Raw genomic sequence first — 17,014 nt, 5'->3', positions numbered from 1 at the left:
GAATTTGGTACTTACAATATGTGCTCAGACAATGCCTCGTGAGGCTCGTTTCGTGTTCGTTCGTCCCAACACTCGTACTCTCCGAGCAGAGTGTTGGCGTCACTTGCAGTACCTGTGTCTTTTCAGACCATAGGATCTGACAAGTGCGTGGGGGTCTTTGCAGACACCAATGCCCATCTCCGAGCGGGGCACTGGCACTACCCGCAAGTGCTTCACTCGCAGGTAGTGTTTATGACTAGCGCCGGGCGCCAGCGCTGTCATACCGTGATTCGTTAGCGAACTTGTGAATTTTTTGGTATTAGAAATGAAATTGAAGTGGTTAGTAAATGAATGGCATGGCTGAGAGATTGGTTGGAAAGGAAATGCTTATTAGAATCTATGTAGGTAGTGGGTGGAGCTAGGCTCTAACTGGATAGGTACGAAAAAATGCTAGCGGGCAAGATTTGAAAGCGAGTTGGAGATGCGTCGCTAGAGAGATGAAGGTGAGAAGCACAGGTATTTTAGAGTGAGAGGTTAGCACATGCTGTGAAAACGGAGGTAAGAGGGAGTAAAAAAGAATTTCTTCGAGAGTTCTCAAAGATCGAGACATTGATGTTCAATGTCTAAATGTCAAGTATCTTTCTCAAGCCAAGTCAGCTCACAAAATTGCCACACTTATTCATCACATCACAAGGGAGAGGATTTGGTACTTACAACGCATACCCATAAGGGGCAACAGCCACGAAGGGCAGCGTACAACGACGCAGGGACGTCGACATTATCCCCCAACATTCAACTCTCCGAGGAAAGTGTTGGCTTCCACTAGTCAATGAACCCGTGGGCACTCTCTATCTATCTAACACGCAACTCTCCGAGATGAGTGTCAGCTTCCAATTATGGTCGATTAATCATGGGTATTCTATCTATTCAATATGCAGCTCTCTGAGTTGGATATTGGTTGGTGCAGTTCAACTGCTCTTCTGTAAAGCGTTGGCGAGGTTAACCATTGAAACGGCATATGTTAGTGATGAAATGAAAGAAGTGGCTATTAAGTGAGTGGCTTGGCCTAAGACTTTTGTGAGGGGATAAATGCTTATTTTGGGTCATAAGATAGTCATGAAGGTAAGTTCTAATGAGGCATTTAGATGAATCATGCCATATGTAGTGAAGGTGAATGTTTAAGCAAGGCGGATCATATCGAAGCAACTCTTCATTCATTGTTTACATGCTTCCAAGAGGAGTTTACAGGGGTGAACCTTACTTTCATTGCACTATGAGGTAACATCGCGGCTACTCGAGCTGTTACAGACGAGCCGTACCTGGGTATGCTCCAAGCCCCTGTCAACACACGTTCGCTGTGGAACACGCCGAAGCAATAATTCTTCAAAATGAGGACGGCGCGGAGGACCCTATCTGGAAATTCCAAAAGATAACAAATATTGACTACAAAATGGCATAAAACTTCACTCAGCAGTCACAATACGGTGTTATACTCACCTCACATCACCTCACGACGCATCTCTCCCCTGCATCTGCCCACCCAATCACAAACCACCTCTCCACCACATCCGGTATGAACTCTAATAAGGATTTTCACATCACACAAGCCAAGCCAAGCCAAGCCAAGCCATCACTCACTTACTTTCTTTCTTTCATTCATTCTAACGTCCAATGCTAACGCATCACAGTATATTGGAAGCGTGAAGCTCCGATACTGAATTATGTTATTCAGTTACTGAAATTTTGTAGATTCGGTTTTTCCAGATCGTGACGACTGGATACTTGATGCTTGACCTTGGTGGCGGGCAGAAATGCACGATGTGTATTGTAAGTACAAATCTCCTCTATCCTGCGTTCCCTACCAACATTGAGTGATGACTTGGCTTGATAATTCCGCTAAAGTTTGGCCTCATCTTTTTCTACTTTTTTTTTTTTCAGCTGCACTCATTTCTTTCCGCTGAATTTCGCGAACGCGTTGTCCGCGCCTCATCTCCTCGAGCACTCATCCAAGCAGACAATTTTCTTTTCGGCATCTCTGAGAGCTTTCTTCACCTACTCGATCTTAACCTAATTGGTCGTCAGAGCCAGCATCTTCCATTCACACTGCCGCCAGGACGTTCTCAGAACCCTTCGATCAGAACTGCAGAGATGGATGCTCAAGGCTTGTAAATGCGACCAGTGAAGTATCCCTGCGCGTTTGCTGGAGCACTGTTCCACGCAGAACTGCCTCGATAGCTCGGTGATATATGTTTCTTGATACAAGAAACAAAACGTAACTTATCGTGAACATGCGTAGCGGGTAACACGCGTTGTGAGGCGAGAAGACAGTGAAAGCAGGGTGAAACTCCATTTTCTGAATGCTGAATGGTTCTGGACACTATATTGTAACGCTTTCCTCTTCTGATTTGAAACTTCATCATACACTTGCGCGTCATGCTCATTTTGGGAGGAGCTTGCTTGAGTGCACTCGAATGTGAGGGGACCAAAAAAGAGGGGGTGCAACTACCATCAAGGTTGCTTTCAGCAGCACAGAAAGACGATCTCAAACCAAGCCATCATTCACGGAATTCGAAGAACAGGAGGAAGAAGAGATTTTGACTTACGAGTGTCATGAGTCGCCTTCGCAGAGTCCATCGGACCCGCGCCACTAGGTAAGCAATACACTATGACCAATATTAGCACTCGATTATCAAAGTGAACTTTTTAAAGATGAAGTGGAAAATGAATGATGGCTTGGCTTGAGAATGGAGTGAAGCAAGAAATGCTTATTTTGACTTATGTGGGAGGGAATTCTTGGTCCGGAATGAACGTGTTGTTGTATGAGAGGGGAAGGTACGCTGGAGGTGACTGCCAGATCTATGCGTCGAGGCGACAAGAGCACCACGAACAAAGTCTGTGTCCATCTTAGTGTTTATTAAAACTCAGCCATTCGTATCTGGGATAAATGAATAGTGTGCTATGGAAATTTTGTTGATTTGCCACGATATTCAAGTGAACGCTAGTGTATGCCAAGCTGGCAAGGGCAGAGCTTATTCTCGTGTCCTGCATTCTGGGGTGTCGGGGAAGATTGACTTTGCTAGTTTACTTTGGATTATCCACCTTTGGCTATTCTTCGCTTGTTGTCCAGTGTCATAAAAGATTCATACGAGAGGTGGAAGTCCATTTGTCTCATAATCAAGGAGGCTATTAGACTTCACCCTTCAATAGAATCATTGGATTGACGAATTGTCCAGCGCATGGTATCTTTCAGATACTTACGTGCTCTAGTCATGATGTTCATCCCTATCAATTATACCTAATTTTGCGGGCGCAGAAGCGAATGTTGGGAAGCAAGGGAGAATGGACAGCCACAAGTGAGAGGTCAAATTCAGCCACAGGGCAGCTGCATCACGACAATTTCCAACATCATTCCATCTCTTTCCTCTGTACTCTTGAGCAACTTCCACCCCAATTCGACCTTCTCCCTCGAGCAAAACACCAAGCTTCCGTAATTATGGTCTTCAGTATCCTCCTGCGAATCTCACCTTCTCCAACTGTACCCCCTCTCGCCATCAGGTCGAAATATAAGAATTTCCCAACCACATGGAACGAATATCCATGTCGAGTTTTGCGATAGGTCCGAGGAGATAACCCATCTGGTGAAGAGAACGCTCATTTCCATGGCCACGGAACAGACCCCGTTCGACATGCACGTGAATTCCGTATTCACAAAACCAGCAGCTAGCCGCACTGGAACAAAAGCAATCAGATTTGGCCTCACACAGGGAACATTCATGAACTTACGTCATGAAATGAAGAGCAGGCTTGGAAATGCCCTCGTAACGCAGTACTCACCAAAGGAGGGTTCGAGGGAGGAGGCTGCCAGTCACGTGTACTTTGAAGGAACGAAACTGCCCCTTTGATCCCAGACCTAGGATGACTATGAAGAGATTGATAGAAAAAGAGGCCGATAGCCTAGTTGAAGCATTAAAGAGGGAGAACAAAGCATCTTTTGGACGATTCACGGCGGATGGATTCCTAATTCGTCAAATCTTTTTCCAGCCCAAGGGTACTATCAAAATTCCCGACAAAATCACATTCATCTCTTTCGTGGGTCAGTGCTGATTATATTCTCCCTATGATCTGTCCGACTGGGAGAGGCTATTCGACGGGGCTCATTTCGATGTGGAGGGTTTTCGTTTCAGTCTGTTCAGAGTCTGTCACAGCGCCAGCTGTTACCAATCGCCTGAGCCAATCGCCTGCGACAGAGGCCAGGCCGGGAATGGTGGCGTTCCCGAGCTTTAAGCCTACTAGGGCTTAGCTCCTCACATGACATCCCCTTACTTCTAACATATATATGTATATAGATCTCTCCTCCTCTCCTTTCTTCTCTCCTTAGCTTTAGATTCTAAATGAATAGCCCGACGTTGCGTCGCCACCTCACACCATCGTCACAGTGCTGTCACAGAGTCAACCGCTTCAACATATTCTATACGAAGCTAAAGCACCCATCCTTGATCTTACACCATCTGCTTAATAGCAGATTTTCTCGATTAACGTATAACAAATAATTCGATATTAAACTCTCGATATTATGGCGAATTTTAATATAGAAGGTTTTATTTATTTAAAATACACTAATCGAAGCCCTCTGCGCATTTACCCCTGCTAGCGTTGCCAATGTCTCACTAGCCGAAAAAATGCTTACAGTAGTAGGTATATAAGTGGAGCTAGAATATTTGATTGTAAAGCATTTCTCAGCGATGGCAGTGCTAACTAAGCATGCGGGGTATGGAGATCCCGTTACTTACACGAATGTCCGATATGCCATTCAAACAGGTGTTATTCCCCCGTATAGTACATTATATACAACGGTGTCTTGACTACCTATTATATTTCTTGCAATACGTTCTCATGGCTGAGCCTGTAGAACCAACCCAGGGACATCACTCTGCCCACCATGGCCAGCAGCCTCGCAAGCGCTCCCGCTACGTGATCCAAGCATGCGACCGATGCAGGAGGCAGAAAATCCGTTGCAATGGTGGAAAGCCATGCAATCAATGTAAAAAGAGACGATGTGATGAATGTGGCTACAGAGAAACCTCTACTTTACGGTAAGTTTATCATCATGCCTGCTTCGTCTTCTAGTTAGGCGCAGCCGTACTTTGCCGCGTACTCCATATCTGAAGATGCATAGGAATGGCAGTCTCTCCTCGAATTTGACCCGCATGATACAATTGCAATCGGAAAAACTTGACTTTCTCCTCGAGAAGGCAAAGATGGATGATGGAACGCTTGTGGAGGGACCGGGATCGGGAGGGGGCGAGCAACAAGTAGCCGATCAGCTTCCAACTATAGCTCACCTGCCAACTGAGAACGAGGGGGGTTCTAGCCTCCGCTTTGAAAATTTAAATTTGGCATCAGATAATTTGGTTGCCCGGCGCTCGAAGCCATTGCTCCCATTATTTTGTGGCCCTACTAACCCGTCCTTTTGTATCAACGTGATAAGCATGAGTCTTAATGAGACAGAAGGCAATTGGGAATATGCAGCGTCAACCCGAGGTCGTGAGACCCTCTCGATCTTGGATGGTGAGATCATTGTTGATCGTGAAGATGAGACTGTTGAAAAGGAGCCGACGGATCAGGGCTTGTACACCTCCTTGGCTTTACTTACGGCTAGCGGTAATGGTCTACTTCTAGATCCTCTACAAGAATTCGATACAGGAAGAGCTGTCCATCTCGTACAGCTTTACGATGATCTGGTCGGAGTAATACACCCCTTTATAAATGCTGATGACCAGATCCGAATTGTCAGAGGCCTCTGCACCGGACTGGTACAGGACCCGCGTATTACTGGTCCTACAGACTCTGAATCTGCCAAAATGCAAATGACTCAAGGCGACGTCAACATCATTAAGATGGTGCTCTCAATTGCGTTACTTATGGAGGGAAAGGGCCAAAGTAGCTTGGCAACGAAACTGTACGAGAGCCTGCGAGGTGACGTGGAATCGAAGATGTGGAGCATGGCAATAGAAGTCAACGATTTAGATCTGCTGATACTGGTCGTACGTATTTCGTGTTTCCCACCTTATTAAGACCGTTTTAACCTTGGACAGAGCTTGTACCATTTCATTAAAGGCGATTGGCGACTTGCCTGGCGCGTTACTGGTACCCTCACACGCATTATCCTTGAGTTCGGACTACACCGACGAAAAGTGGTTCTGCGCATATTTGACGACCCCGAGGAAGCCACGAAAGCTGTTAATACATTTTGGACCATCTTTGTGCTCGACCGGCAGTTCAGCTACGCTTTAGGTCTACCTAAGAATCTTCAAGACGTGGATATTGACAGTGATTTCCCGCTACCGGTGAGTAGCATACATTGTACGGTGCAGAACCAGCATTAATGTGAGCGGCTCTTTCTAGGAAACTGCGCCTTACTTAAAAGCCATGGTCGAGTATTGTCGTCTTGGGGCCAGGATATGTGACTCGCTCTCTAATGCTCTGAGTGGCCAGCCGCGTGGTGTAGCCGAATGGAAGGAATCTCTGGATTTCTTTCAGTATCGTCTGAACCAATGGCAAGAGAGACATATCCCTCAGGAACTACACTTCGTCCATGAAAATCCCAGTGTTTGGAGGATTCGCCACATTCGTACCCTGCTCTACTTGCGGGCTAATCATCTCCGGCTTCTCATGATGCGCCCAGTGCTTTGCTGCTCAAATCTTTATATTGTGGCCGACGCACCATCGTGGACAATGGCAGTAAATATCGCCTGTGAAACGACTCAAATTTTGATCGAGCTAAATACTACGACTGACATATACCAACTGCAAGAGACCCAATACAACTACTTCCTCGTAACAGCGCTGGGAGTTCTACTGGTGGTATTGGCTCGAGAGTCTCAATCGTCTCCGTCGAAAGTTTTACAGGATGTACAAATAGAGCAGATCACACTCAACGAGGCGCGCAAGTCCTTATCAACCGCGCTGGATCTTCTTCAGACCCTTGCGGTGTTCTCGATCGCATCAAGACGTCAATCCCTCAGAGCGTCTGCCCTATGTTACCGACTTGGCCTTCTCCCTATGGCCCTTTCGAACGACCAAATACCCACATCGAATGATATGGCCTTCGGCCTCCCGGTCCAAGATTCGTTTGCTAATACCGAAAATTTCCCAGGTTTAATTTTTCCAGGAGTCGACTCCGAGTCATTCTGGGTTGGTCTAGATCTACCTAGCTTATAGTAGAGACAGGAATTTAGAACAGCGACAGATACTTGTTGAATTTACTCTTCAGTAGTACGACGAGGGATCCAAGGTTTTAAGACTAGAGAAGCTCTCATTTTTTTCAAATCTATAGCTGAAAGCAAGACTATATACACTTGGAAAAGCTTCTAGAGCCTTCTACACGGGATTTTCATGTGACTGATTTGTAATTCCAACAGCTAAGATGCGGTTGCCATAGGCACAATTCAACTTTGTACAGCAGCGCACTCAAGGACCGCCGTGGTGGAAGCGTCAATACTCAAACGCTCAGTCTCCTTGATTTCGCGCGCAAGGTTGCCCCCATACTTCATGATTGGGCTCTCGAGGAAGCGATCCCAGTGATGAATAGTGAGGGTTAGGTTCCGAGACAGAGTTGACTCGTAGATGCCTCGATTGATGACCTCTTCCTCGTACTTCGTTATTGCCGTGGCAATTGGCTCTTTCCCTGCCCTGATCTTGTCTACAGCTGTTGCAAAGTGCGCGCAGTCGACCGTCGCGTTATTCATTCCCTGGCCACGATCTGAAAGTATAATTAGCCCTTCGTTGTTCAACATGTTAGAGTGTATTTAGCCATACGGAAAGATATTGCGTGCGCTGCATCCCCTGCCAATGTAATTCGACCGCCATGGTTATCCCACTGAGTTGGTATCCAAACCTTGATGGAATCATTTGGGATTTCCTGATCTTCTGGCATCCATTTCAAGGCTGATCGCCTGGGTTCGGCAAAGTCGTCCGCAAAAGATTTAAGGACGCGGAGGCGCTCAGCGTTGCTTTCGCATCCGAAGGGCATACCTGGGAGCTCTTTAGGAAACGTGATCACATAATGGAACGTCCAAGTAGAGTAGTCTTTTTCCTCGACGACCGTTCTATCTACGGTACCGAGGTGTTTAGCTTTTGAGATACAAGTTCAGATTCAATTGCTTGGTGATCTTACAGAGCATAATGAAGAATATCCCCTTTGGATGAACCCCATAGTCCACATGAGGTGCCATGGTCTCGGCGATATATTTGCCTTGTTCGTGAGTGTAGGCCACACTCAGATTAGCCATCTCGTATTGGGGAAACACCTCGGGCTCGGCGCGCTTTCCGAGCAAGAAGCGTCGAACAAATGACTGCCCGCCATCTGCCCCAACGATGTTAGTACCCACCTCAGTTGTCCCATCGGTGAAATGAGCAATCACCCCATCGTCCGTAAATTTGACATCGCAGAGTTCGTGGTTGTACTGCACGGTTATTAGTCTTCGAGCCGCGAATGTTAACGATGTCATGCTACCATACATTTACATTAATTTCATCAAGCAACAGCCTCCTCAGCCCTTGTCTGTGTACCCTGATAGCATAAGGAGAGTTCACTCTCTTCAGAACGTCACCAGTTGCAGCATTTCTAAGCACTAGCTCCTCGGTTTCCGTCGCCTCATAATGAGGTCGAGTCTGCGCCTCGTGCATACGGGCCTGGAGACTCTCACCGAGCAGATGGGGAAAATATCGGAAAGACCAGAACAAGGTCATGCTCCAGTTTCGGTGGCGAAAGGCAGGATCTGTCTTGTCATGAATACTGTAGGATACTCCTCTCTGTTGTCACATCAAGTGGAGATGTCAGCAATTGCAAGTGGTCGAAGCTATTGAACAGGGTATGAAGCGGACCTGCGTACCTTCTTGAGTGCTTGGGCTAAGAGAAGACCGGTGCATCCCGAGCCAATGATGATGACGTGCATTTTATTTGCGTTCGATGTAGCCATGCTGCTTGTAGCATTACACACGATTCGAAGATGACAGAGCTGAGTTATCTATATGAATTTGCCTTTATCTATGATATGATCTCGAAGAATATAATGAAACCTGCTTGTCAGAGAGGTATATATTTACAATATGGCTTTATGTACTACGGTAAAAGCGGTCCTTTGAATCCGTTGTTTTGGCCTCTATGGCAGCAAAGTCCCCCACTATCGAGATGAAGGGCCCTATCCGATCCGATTGGGCTCTTCAATACGACCGCAGATATAATTCAAATATTGGAATTGCTCATAGCATTCCGTTCCTATCTGTACAAATACGGTAATAAACAAGAATTTTGTATTAGTGTCTGGTATTTTGGAGCTCATCTGGGATTTAGGGGTTGAGTACCGCAGCTTTAGGCTACGATACAATATGTGGGGTAGGGATATAATAGGGGATTACCGGAAATGTGCGGCGACTCCGCCCAACAGCAATAAAGGTCATATTTTCGTTCTCAGCCGATTGAACCTTAGGTGAGCCACTTTTCAGATCTCTATCATTCCGTTTCCGAGATGTAGTGCATAAGGAAACTTAGGTCCAGTTGTTCGGCACGGAATTAAGTTCCGATTTCAAGCATTTGAAAGCATGACAGATACAGTATTCAGCATGAGGTGCAGCTGATTAAAATGCAAGAACTGGGTATAAGTGAACGATCCGGCGATCCCGGTGGTTCTTTTGAGCCATTGAGCTAGCGATTAACGTTTGACGATCATTGTTCCGTAGCAAAACGTTGATCTCCTGAAGAGCGACGGAAAGGCTCGGCAGTATTCCGACTTTGTTATAGCGAATGGAAAATACATTGATCACGAGATGCATACTTTCATATTCACCTGGATCTCTTTGTTTTCTACTTCATATATCCATTCGACAACATCTTGAATGTTAGAACCAGCCTCAAATATAACCAGAAGCGGGCCTTCACAAATTGACGAGGCTACTAGCGATCATGTCTCTTAAGACTGGCGAGTCATCGTCAAACATCGAGGATCTGACCATCGGAAACCTCACCGCTCATGTTATCCAAATGAGCACGAAGGGTGAAGACTCCCGGGTGAAGTACTTGACCGCGAAGCTCATCCAGCACCTTCACGATTTTGTTCGCGACGTCGAATTACAGACAGATGAGTGGGAAGTTGCTTGGCAGTTCTTGACAAGGGTGCTTAGTCTCTCCGCATAATATTCCTTCTTCACACCCTTCATTCATGCCCTGAGTGCCCCTACTGACTTACTTTCCAGATTGGTCAAACATGTACTCCGGAAAGGCAGGAGTTCGTACTCCTCTCTGACGTGTTGGGGGTTTCAGCTCTCGTGGATGCAATCAACAGCAAGCAGACCTCAGGAGCTACCGAGTCATCAGTGCTTGGGCCTTTCTTCAGCGATACTGCAAAGGTATTCGAGAACGGAGAGTCCATTACATCAAATAGCATTGCAGGCGAGCCGATGCTTATCCGGGGCGCTGTGCTAGACACTGCTGGGAAGCCGATCCCGAGGGCCCTGGTAGATATTTGGGAGACGGACGGCAATGGATTCTACGATATGCAGGATGTTGAATATAATGAGCCAGATTGCCGAGGGAAGTTCTTCACCGATACTAGTGGTAAGTTCTACCTTAAGGGAGTAAAGCCGGTCGACTATCCTATCCCAAACGATGGTCCGGTAGGGGAGATCTTGCAGCTATTTAATCGAGATTGGTATCGACCGGCTCACGTAGTAAGCACACCACTTCGATTTCCGCAGAAAAATTTCAATATAACTGATGATTTTTCTTAGCACTATATGATCATGCACCCGGAGTACGAGAAATTGGTAACCGCGGTATATTCGAGGGAGAGCAAATATATCATCGAAGATCCTGTTTTCGGCACGAAGAAGAGCCTTGTAGTTGATTTCGTTTGGACTCAAGATGAAGCTCTCGCCAAAACTTACGGAATTTCTCCTATTGAGAGAATCATGGGCAGCGAGAAGAGTCGGGGGTTCTGGTTGCTTGAGCGGGATTTCGTGCTTGTCTCAAAGAAGTCGAAAGGAGGTCGCAAGATTAATGACACCGTAGTCTAGTCACATACTACTTTATCTTTCATGGCCATCATAGAATAAGGAAGGAAGCATGAACCTTTGCAACTTGTTTTCCACCATTACATGCAGTTATAAAATAATGAGTATGATCAAAACCTGTGACTTCTCTGGGAGGAGTGAGGTAGGCCGATGAGCTCGGGCTGATTCGGTCAAAGTCGGTCGAAAGCATTCTCAGCCAAAACTATTACAAAGCAGCTACGTCGCGACGAGACGGTACGTACACACTTGTGGTGCCTAAACAGCCCATAACTAGCTTCTTCATTGGTCCTGGGACACGCATCAAACGAGTGGTAAAGCGTGCGCTAAGACTGATATTTGTGACAGTGTTGAAGCAATGGCTTCGTTTGGAATCGAATCATCGGTGTTAAGCTGAAGCTTACCAAGTTATTGTATTGGTTACTAAGCTAAAACATTGATTCAGCAAAGAGAAGGTTGCGGTAGTGTAACAGTTAGGCGATATCGGTTCCTTGGTCAAATACATCGCTTTCGCCATGGAAAGTGGAGGGCCAACAACGCTTTCGACTCAAGCCTAGACTGCACGAGCTCATACATCATGCCTGTCCACGCTGTCCTCGGCGCAACTGGTGGTACAGGCTCGGCAATTCTGAGATGTCTTCTCTCCTCGCAGATACCCGACCTTCGTATCAACATACTAGTACGCTCGAAGAGCAAGCTCTTCCAAGCTTTCCCACAACTTAAGTCAACCTCATCGGCCACTATCACTATCTTCGAAGCCCCTATCTCGAACGAAAATACCCTCAAAGCCTGTATTAAGGGCGCCTCAACTATATATGGCTGCGTCCCCACCAACCACGCAAGTCGTAAGGTCGACATTGCTCTTACGACGGCAGCACGTATCGTCGCAGCTCTCGGTCAACTCCGCAAAGACCAGGGATCCGAGTACGAGACACCGGTCGTTCTGTTCACTCGATCCGTGGCTCTGAATTCAGATGTCCAGCTGCCTATCCCAGGTTTTGCGAAGAGGTTCATGGTCTTCGCAATCTGGGCTATCTACGAGGATCTTCTGAATGCCGGTGAGGTGTACGCTGAAGCTGAGAAGGATGGACTGCTCACGTGCATTACCGCGGACCCACCCGGATTGATGGACAATAAGATGGAGGCCACTGGGCATAAGTTCATCCAGCGCGGCAAGACGACGGCATCGATGAACTATGCGGACTTTGGCATAGCCATGGTAGAACTTGGACAGCGCCGCGAAGAGTTCGGAGGCAAGATCGTCGGCGTTGCTGCGACCGGTGCAGTGCGGATCATCATCTTCGCCAACCTCTGGATCATTTTCCTGGGCTTGAAAAGCCGACTGATTCCATTTTAAGATCGAGCAAATAACAGGTGGTTCGGGGTTCGGTGGATGGCTGTGACTAATCTCAAAAACTTTCGTAAAACTTCACAACAGCAGCCGCACACTCCTGGGGTTTCTCCTCTGCAATAAAATGCCCACACCCATCTCCCACATTCTGCACCTGCAAATCACCCTTCCCCATCCACTCCTCCCACACTTTCTTCACGTCATACCTCTTCCCCAAATAATCAGCAGAATACAGCACCAAAACGTCGATATCGATCTTCCTCCCCGCTTTCTGATCCTTCTCCTGCTTCTTAACATCCTCATTCGAGCCTGCTCGATAATCATCACAAGAATGATGAATCACGCTAGGCTTCTTGAAAAACTGCGCATAAACATCCACAGCCTTATCAGACTTCAAACTCGCAAGAGACTTCTTGTCCTTCCCCGCCCACCGATCAATACACATCCTAACCCAGTTATCGCCACCAAACGCGCCAATCATCTCCGAAGCCAGCTCCACATTCGCCAAGAATGGCCAGTGAAAAGTACTCACAGAAGACGAAGGCGTGCTGAAGCTTTGGAACTGGACTAGAGTGGGGACGATGTCCAGTAAGATGGTGCCGACGATGTTGAGGGAGGAGGTGCGGGTTGCGTCGACGGCGAGGCGGTGGCAGATGCGGGCGCCGCGGTCGTGGCCCACGAAGATAATGGGAACGCGGGAGGCGAGGGCGGGGTGGAGGTGGAGGGAGAGGGTGTTGAGGAGGTTTGCGCAGGTGAGGGAGTTGTCGTGGGGGGTGAGGAGACCCATTGAGCGGCCATAGCCGTAGACCTTGGGTTTGAGTGAGTTTAACATGTAGAGAGGGGATAGTTGTCGCTTACATCTGGAATGAATAGGGGGATGTCCTTGGGTAGGAGGGGGATTATCTGGTGAACGGTCAGCGGCATGAGACTGGTGATAAGAAGGGGTTCTTGCTTACGTGTCTCCACCTAGATTAAATTAGTGAGAATTGTAACATTGGGAATTATCGAAGTTCATAGAAATTATAGCTCGGAGCAATGCTTAGGTTCAAAGAGAGCAGCCAGCAAACATGGCAACCAAGAAGCAAAAATGAACTGCAGAGCTTGATCAAAACAGAACAACTAGATTTGACTTACGTGAAGTTTCTGGAGCGGGGTTAGCACTTTCTTCAAAATATGCTGTAAATTTGGCTTACGTTTGAGGATACCCATGAAGCAAAACTAAAATCGGCCTCGATATCTCCCCATAGATTCCTCGCTGGTAATAAAATATCCGATCACGCCCCAAGGTGCTGAAATTGCTCTCCAGTCCAAGCCCCGTCATATGTGTAACATCGTCGTTTGGAATGTCTTCCATCCATGGCTGATCGAACAATGACATCTTGTTTTTACACTCGAAATTCGTGGCAGTGTGTACGAATGGTGTTTGTCTACTCAAAGAGATTCCAATATAATTGGTTTTTTGCGATGAGGAACCCGAAATTGGGAGTGTAGCTTTCTGCCTTTGTGACGTACTTGGTACCTCAATTTCCCCATTCTTGTGTCCCGTGCGCTAATCACCCTCGGCTCAGTCGACTCGCTTGAGTAACCTGAGCACCCTGAGCAGGTCACCTGATCATCCTGGCCCAAGCAAGATTGACCACATCATCACGCGTTTTGACTTTTCACTTTTTATTTCGACGATATAATATCGCTTAAATTAAGCATATTATTTCCGATTATTATCGGATTTCATGTTTTCGAGCCAAGATTTTGAATCGGAGCTTGAAATCTCCGGTTATTAAGGCCCGCTTCCTTTGGTGGCAGCAATATAAGTGGCTCGGAGTCGGAAGAACTATACTGCGGTCACGTTTGCGCTTACTCGATTACTCAATCGATTAACGATTAATTTTCCGATAACTTTTTTTTTAAAATGACACGATATTTAAGCGCTTATATCGTGCCCAAGCCTGGTTACTTCATGCACAGCATATTCGCTTCGCTCAGGCTGATCAATTCCATTGCAGTTCACATCGGTTAGAGGAGGGAGCAGTCGAAGCCAGTGGGCTTAGAAGCATGGAAGGGTCCTGTTGCGGCAAATCGACAGAGGCCAATGTTTCACAGATGACAGCTATATCCTTTTTGCGCATTGCAACGATAACTTTAGCGGAGAGCAAGTCGATAGAACCATCGGGTTGAGAAAGGACATCTAGTCTTTCTACGGGTACTAATGGTTACACATAGGTAGTCATAATTCTCCTTTATAATAAAGCCCCTCAAGTGAAAAGGCGTTTTTGTCATTTCAAACTTCTAAAGCAACTTCCCGGAGGACCTCGCTTTTTGCGTATACCAACTCATCTATCGAGAGGAAACTAGGAACCCCTTCAATTATTTGGGATATCTGATTATGGGTGAGCAGTCTCTTGAATAGCCTTCTTATATGGCTTCTTCTGGTCCTTCCAATTCCACCACCAAGACCAGCATGCAGTACTGCTGGCAAGCACAATAGCCGCCACGGTCGCGATCCATACCTCGCTGCGCAATTGCATCCTTGAACTCTGGCTTTCTGTCGCATCCGTTCCATACCAGACAAGTGTAGTGCTGAAGAATGACTAATGTTGGTGACCCGGAAGTTAGTTGAGCGGTAAAGCAAACCTTGAACAAGGCGGCAGATCCTACAACCCCTGGTTCCCAGGGGATCTATGAGGTATAGGAATTTTAAGAAAGCTAGGATACGCACCATGACCAGATTCACCGGGAGATAGAACATGGCAATGGCCGTCGCGATACGCATCGATCGTGAATCCTTTTGTGTGAGGTCGGCTAAGACCGCCATGTCTCTATTCCCGGACGCATCGGCTTGCGCCAGATGTGCAAGCTTCAGGCTCGTGTCGTGCTGTAGCTCTTGGCCATGAAATGTGAGGATATTGTCATACTGTACAATAGCAAGGTCAGACATGCTACATGAACTTGTCATCGCAGGGTACGAGTTGGACTATCAGGCCTTACCATCGACTTTAGGTCGTCTGCCATACGAAGAAATCTTTGCGATGTGTCGATGTAGTTATCGACCTCCCGAGAAAGATTACGCAATTCGCGTTGGAATTCATGGTGAACGGCTTGGCAGAGGCTCTGCTCCTGTGCTACAGCAGATTCATGTTCGGCGATAACACGGAAAGTGTTCATCGTGTTGTTGAGAATGCTTCGAGCATAATGAAGCTTTCCTCTGAGATGGTGGAGGTATTGCTCGTGCGAGAAGTTAATCTTGAAGCTCTCATACGGATTTGGTATTGCAATCTGTTGATTCTTCAGATAGCGACGGCAAGCGCAGCCGTTAAAGTCAGTACAGCCCAGCGAGATCGGCACAAGGCCTTTTTAGAATGAATCTGCTCACAAGAGGCTTAAGTCTCTGAGCAAAGGAGTCAAGATATTCTCTCCAATTTGCAAGACATGCATGAAGATATCGAAGGTGTAAGGACATCGGATGCTGTGTCGAGCTTACAGTTAGGTCGAAAGCTTTAGGTGGCTGTATGACGACCCAAGTGGACTGCTTGGAAACCGCCAAGAAGCTGTGGTGAAGAGCAGATTGGCGACAAGACCATGGATCTTCTAGGTCCCGAGTATGCTGTTCGAAGTAGCGAATGTTGTAGCATATCCCTGGGGATATCAAACCATCAGCAAGTAATTACCAGAAGGAGGTATCTTCGCAAGACTCACCCCAAAGTGAATCACTGTGTTTCTCCATCCCGCTGCCAAGGCTAGAGACCAGGGGAGTGTTCTCGGATACAAATGTGCTGTAGCATGACATAAAGTCTTCATCCTTCGACGAGAACTTTCTACCCATCCCAACTAAGAAGTGCAAAAAGAACGGCGTGATAGCAGCGAAATCGCATACCACGGAGAAGGCATGGATGGTGATACCTATCCTGCTCCATGAATTATACCGGTTGAGTATTCTGAGCAAGGTTCTCGTTAACCATAAAGCAACCCGTTCAATTTGACGGTGAAAGAGGCTCATACAATAACGTTGACATTCTTTCACTCAGAGTAGTGTATAACTCTTCCGGAGTTGATACCCAATGGAGCTGATCTCTACCTGCCTTGACTACACCGATCCTGTTCTCGGTTGCATCATCGACGAACAGGCCCGGAACTTTGGATTCGAAATTCCTCCACAGATACCCGAGGCCATGTTGGTAGGCCGTTCGGCCTAAGCGATCTAGGCCGGCTGTACGACAGGGAATCGTCCTTGGGCTAGACGTTCCGGTCGCGGGGACTTGCATAGACAGCATTCCGTGATTTAATTGAGAAGTTTTATATATATCCACTCACTTGCACAATTAGACAGTAGATGAACAGGATCCATGGTTCTGCGAGCCTCAAGTTAACTTTCAGGCTTTCTGCCTTGGGAGCTAATAACTGTGGCTAGGCTATTGGGTCAATTTGCGCACGGGCCACATCAACAACAATTAAGAGGTCTCAAAATCGAACACAGCCTCCGATTATACTTATACAGCCGTATCACCATTTAGCAGTCTTAATAGCCTTTCCACTGTTTCTTCTAAGCTATGCGCATCTATCTAGTCAGTCCTCAATATGGTCTCGTATCTATTTCCGTATCTCTTTCATAGTGATTTTGCC

At 46.9% G+C, this 17,014-nt stretch overlaps 6 protein-coding genes across 6 annotated transcripts; 3 read left to right on the top strand and 3 right to left on the bottom strand.

The window, feature by feature from the left end:
* Positions 1 to 5,237: 5,237 nt before the first annotated feature.
* LY89DRAFT_646140 (uncharacterized protein) lies at positions 5,238 to 7,290 on the top strand (the record flags this gene model as incomplete). Its single annotated transcript, XM_018211912.1, has 3 exons — positions 5,238 to 6,023; positions 6,075 to 6,326; positions 6,385 to 7,290. The coding sequence occupies 3 exons, from the start codon at positions 5,238 to 5,240 to the stop codon at positions 7,198 to 7,200; spliced, it is 1,854 nt and encodes a 617-aa protein (XP_018071376.1). The 3' UTR covers positions 7,201 to 7,290.
* A 137-nt stretch (positions 7,291 to 7,427) lies between these two features.
* Positions 7,428 to 9,059, bottom strand: LY89DRAFT_646137 (FAD/NAD(P)-binding domain-containing protein; the record flags this gene model as incomplete). Its single annotated transcript, XM_018211911.1, has 5 exons — positions 8,874 to 9,059; positions 8,500 to 8,793; positions 8,156 to 8,444; positions 7,798 to 8,091; positions 7,428 to 7,741 (listed from the first exon to the last, which is right to left on the bottom strand). The coding sequence occupies exons 1-5, from the start codon at positions 8,958 to 8,960 to the stop codon at positions 7,428 to 7,430; spliced, it is 1,278 nt and encodes a 425-aa protein (XP_018071375.1). The 5' UTR covers positions 8,961 to 9,059.
* Positions 9,060 to 9,586: 527 nt separating this feature from the next.
* On the top strand, positions 9,587 to 11,096 carry LY89DRAFT_646134 (dioxygenase). Its single transcript, XM_018211910.1, has 3 exons — positions 9,587 to 10,153; positions 10,234 to 10,707; positions 10,768 to 11,096. The coding sequence occupies exons 1-3, from the start codon at positions 9,944 to 9,946 to the stop codon at positions 11,050 to 11,052; spliced, it is 969 nt and encodes a 322-aa protein (XP_018071374.1). The 5' UTR covers positions 9,587 to 9,943; the 3' UTR covers positions 11,053 to 11,096.
* Positions 11,097 to 11,530: 434 nt separating this feature from the next.
* On the top strand, positions 11,531 to 12,429 carry LY89DRAFT_70009 (uncharacterized protein). Its single transcript, XM_018217100.1, has one exon. It carries the CDS (start codon positions 11,624 to 11,626, stop codon positions 12,401 to 12,403), a length of 780 nt encoding a protein of 259 aa, XP_018071373.1. The 5' UTR covers positions 11,531 to 11,623; the 3' UTR covers positions 12,404 to 12,429.
* A 26-nt stretch (positions 12,430 to 12,455) lies between these two features.
* On the bottom strand, positions 12,456 to 13,775 carry LY89DRAFT_734009 (alpha/beta-hydrolase; the record flags this gene model as incomplete). Its single annotated transcript, XM_018219865.1, has 5 exons — positions 12,456 to 13,205; positions 13,256 to 13,300; positions 13,354 to 13,363; positions 13,532 to 13,540; positions 13,591 to 13,775. 5 exons carry the CDS (start codon positions 13,773 to 13,775, stop codon positions 12,456 to 12,458), a joined length of 999 nt encoding a protein of 332 aa, XP_018071372.1.
* Positions 13,776 to 14,670: 895 nt separating this feature from the next.
* Positions 14,671 to 16,722, bottom strand: LY89DRAFT_685001 (uncharacterized protein). The gene is made up of 6 exons (XM_018214998.1): positions 16,394 to 16,722; positions 16,091 to 16,329; positions 15,768 to 16,030; positions 15,383 to 15,679; positions 15,114 to 15,308; positions 14,671 to 14,985 (listed from the first exon to the last, which is right to left on the bottom strand). The coding sequence occupies exons 1-6, from the start codon at positions 16,663 to 16,665 to the stop codon at positions 14,779 to 14,781; spliced, it is 1,473 nt and encodes a 490-aa protein (XP_018071371.1). The 5' UTR covers positions 16,666 to 16,722; the 3' UTR covers positions 14,671 to 14,778.
* Positions 16,723 to 17,014: the final 292 nt, after the last annotated feature.

The sequence above is a fragment of the Mollisia scopiformis genome (genome assembly GCF_001500285.1).
Source record: "Mollisia scopiformis unplaced genomic scaffold LY89scaffold_12, whole genome shotgun sequence".
NCBI classification, from domain to species: domain Eukaryota; kingdom Fungi; phylum Ascomycota; class Leotiomycetes; order Helotiales; family Mollisiaceae; genus Mollisia; species Mollisia scopiformis.
This window is presented reverse-complemented; position numbering and strand designations above follow the sequence as displayed.